The sequence below is a fragment of the Puntigrus tetrazona genome, unplaced genomic scaffold (genome assembly GCF_018831695.1).
Source record: "Puntigrus tetrazona isolate hp1 unplaced genomic scaffold, ASM1883169v1 S000000047, whole genome shotgun sequence".
Lineage (NCBI taxonomy): Eukaryota > Metazoa > Chordata > Actinopteri > Cypriniformes > Cyprinidae > Puntigrus > Puntigrus tetrazona.
Genome location: NW_025047727.1, coordinates 1 through 3,078, shown reverse-complemented (window position 1 = coordinate 3,078; position 3,078 = coordinate 1). Strand labels below are relative to the sequence as shown.

General features: G+C 39.1%; 1 protein-coding gene across 1 annotated transcript; it reads left to right on the top strand.

The window, feature by feature from the left end:
• The first annotated feature begins 15 nt into the window (after nt 1-15).
• Nucleotides 16-2,907, top strand: LOC122332386 (gastrula zinc finger protein XlCGF8.2DB-like). The gene has a single exon (XM_043229690.1). It carries the CDS (start codon nt 24-26, stop codon nt 747-749), a length of 726 nt encoding a protein of 241 aa, XP_043085625.1. The 5' UTR covers nt 16-23; the 3' UTR covers nt 750-2,907.
• Nucleotides 2,908-3,078: the final 171 nt, after the last annotated feature.

The window sequence follows — 3,078 nt, the reverse complement described above, 5'->3', positions numbered from 1 at the left end:
GTAAAGGAAGCCTTAAGAGGCACATGAGAATTCACACCGGAGAGAAGCCTTACGCCTGCCAGCAGTGCGGTGAGAGTTACGGCCAACCAGGACACCTTAAAGTGCACATGAGCGTACACACTGGAGAGAGTCCCTTCACCTGCCAACACTGTGGAAAACGTTTCAGTCATCAAGGAAACCTCAGCCACCACATGAGAAATCACACCGGAGAGAAGCCTTACGCCTGCAAACACTGTGGAAAAAGCTTCACTCATAAAGGAAGCTTCGACAGGCACATAAGAATTCACACCAGAGAAAAGCCTTACACCTGCCAGCTCTGTAGGAAAAGTTTTTCTCAACATGGAAACCTTGAAGTCCACATGAGAATACACACTGGAGAGAATCCCTTCACCTGCCAGCAGTGTGGGAAAAGTTTCAGTCAACGAGGAAGCCTTAATCACCACATGAGAATCCACACCGGAGAGAAGCCTTACGCTTGTAAACAGTGCGGACAAAGTTTCGCTCATAAAGGAAGCCTTACCTGGCACATGACCGTTCACACTGGAGAGAAGCCCTACACCTGCCCTCAGTGTGGAAAGAGTTTCCATCAGCATGCAATCCTTAACACCCACATGAGAATCCACACCGGAGAGAAACCGTACACCTGCCAACAGTGTGGACACCGTTTCACTCATAAAGGAAGCCTCAACTGGCACATGAGAATTCACACTGGAGTAAAGTCTCAGCATGACAACAGTGTTGTAGATTAAAGATGAATTCACACAGCATAAACCCTCACATTTCATTCATCAAAGACAAAGGATAATATCTTGAAGAATGTCGATGGACAAGCAGTTCACGGGATGTTGTTGCAGTGAGAGGCATGGCTTGACCAGATATTGTCCAGTTAGGTCTTTTTTTTTTAAGCTGCCGGCATCTGTTTTTGATCAGGTTTCTATGGACTAAACCGTTTTTTCAAATAAACACTTTTTTAAAATGCCACCTTAGGACGTTAGGCCTTAGGTCAAGTGCTTTTTTGACAGTTGACCAATGACCAAGCGAGTAGCCAGATCTGTAGTTTCCATAACAACAAAAAAGTGGATTAGTACTGGTCTCGGAGCACAAGGACAAGTTTAGTCTAAAATATGTTGCAAGCCGTGCATCATCTGCCCGGAGCTCCTGGAATAAATTGTTGTAAGCCGCATACTGGTTCCTTCCCCATATAATAATGTGCACCTGCAAACGGTATTGTGAACCAACATTTTCTTCCCCGTTAACTTCAGGCTACTGTTGCAGCTGTTGCTATAGCAACAAAAGACACTCTTGGCTGCTTTTTTGTAAGAGGAGTAAAGTGATGGTGTCTGTTATACTTTAATAAAAGGAAGCAGCTGTAAGTAAATCACATGACAACCACATCAGGTATCTTTTATTAGCGACATGCAGTGCAGATGATAACACACTACAATTGCAAAGCAGTCAGGTGTACAATGATTCACACAAACATATAAATGTAACTGATTTCTTGGCACACAATTGAAAATAATCCACTGCATCCTCAGTGCCTGATTCTGGGAGTATTATTGCAGACAAAACAAGAATTAGATTGTTTAAATAGTCATTATATGAGTATCTGCTCTAGAGGATATAAAGATGGTGACGGTGGCTCTATGCTCACAGGGCAGAGATTGTCACACGTGGGTGTTTTTGATTTATGGAGAACATAAAAAGGCATAGGTGGATTTTCACGATTAAAGGGTGGTTCTTTACACACACTGTGGACACACATTAATGTTCAAACACCATGTAAAAGTACAGTAGGACCTCTTTAATAATGTGTATTATAATATTATAATAACGGGTCTGATTCTCACCTCATTGTAATAATGATAAAACTGTATGCTTAAGCACAATTTATCAGTGTGTTCTTTGGTATTTTTCGTGGTATACCTGAAGTCTGTTAAATTGGAACAACTAATTTTGCCCTAAAAGCATTTTAGTTGTCCAAAAGCAGTGCTGAAGTTCAACTGAATTTGTAATAAATACACTTACGTGCTAAAGTGGAAGTAATCCAAGTAAACTTAAAAGTACCATAGAAAGCATTGATACAATATTTTATATTGTGATTTTTGTCTTAAGAAAGAGCAGAACATCTACAGAAACTGCTTTACATGTCCACTTACAACCCTGGGATTTGTCTTTAGAATTAAATGGTCTGTTTTTACCTATAATATAATATTTCAGCTGACGTGCACAAATAATATGACATTTATTATAAAGGGTTTATATGTGAAGCCTGTTTTAAGTTCACTTAAATTAGAAGTTATTTTTCAAGTCTAAATGTTAAGATTGATAGCTCAGTTATACTGTAATGTTGAATGGCTATAGTCAGTGGTTAAGTTTAAATAAATTATAAGTTATTTTAAATGTTCAAATGGATAGCTTTGTAATTCTATCTATCTCTATATATAATTAGTTTAATTCATTATTGTAGTTTTATTATGTGATTTTGATCATGTGAGGTTTGAATGTATTTGATGTGACTCTTAATAGACCTGAAATGGAAGCACTCTTGGACACTGGAAGTTCTCTGTTAATGCTGAAGTCATGCTCTGTAAATAATGTTAATTATGTGAACACCACTTCTGTTCTGTGCATCCCTGAGCTGAGGTAATGGTGGAGGTAAAGGAACGCTGCCATAATCGACAGTTTACGTGCTGATGTGATTCTAGAGGCTTCATGAACTTCGTCATCAAGGACTCTGAACATCCTGTTTCCAGTGCAGGTCTGCAGCCACTGGCCGGAAGGTCCCAGGAACCATAGCACAACTTCTGAAACTCTGAAACCTTTATTTGTCAAATGAAGAATATGTAGTGATGAATGATGTATTATATGTATGAACCAGTGCAAAACAAATCAATGATATCTTTCCTGACATTTCTGATTGTTGTAACTTCTTTATGGGTATGTTAACGGGGTTGCCACTGAAACTAACGTAGGAGGGTAACCGGTGACGAAATTAATTTGTCACTCATCAAAGTCTTATGGAGAAGTTTTTAAACTACAGGCAATGTAAGAAAAAGTGATGAGAACTTTAAAGAT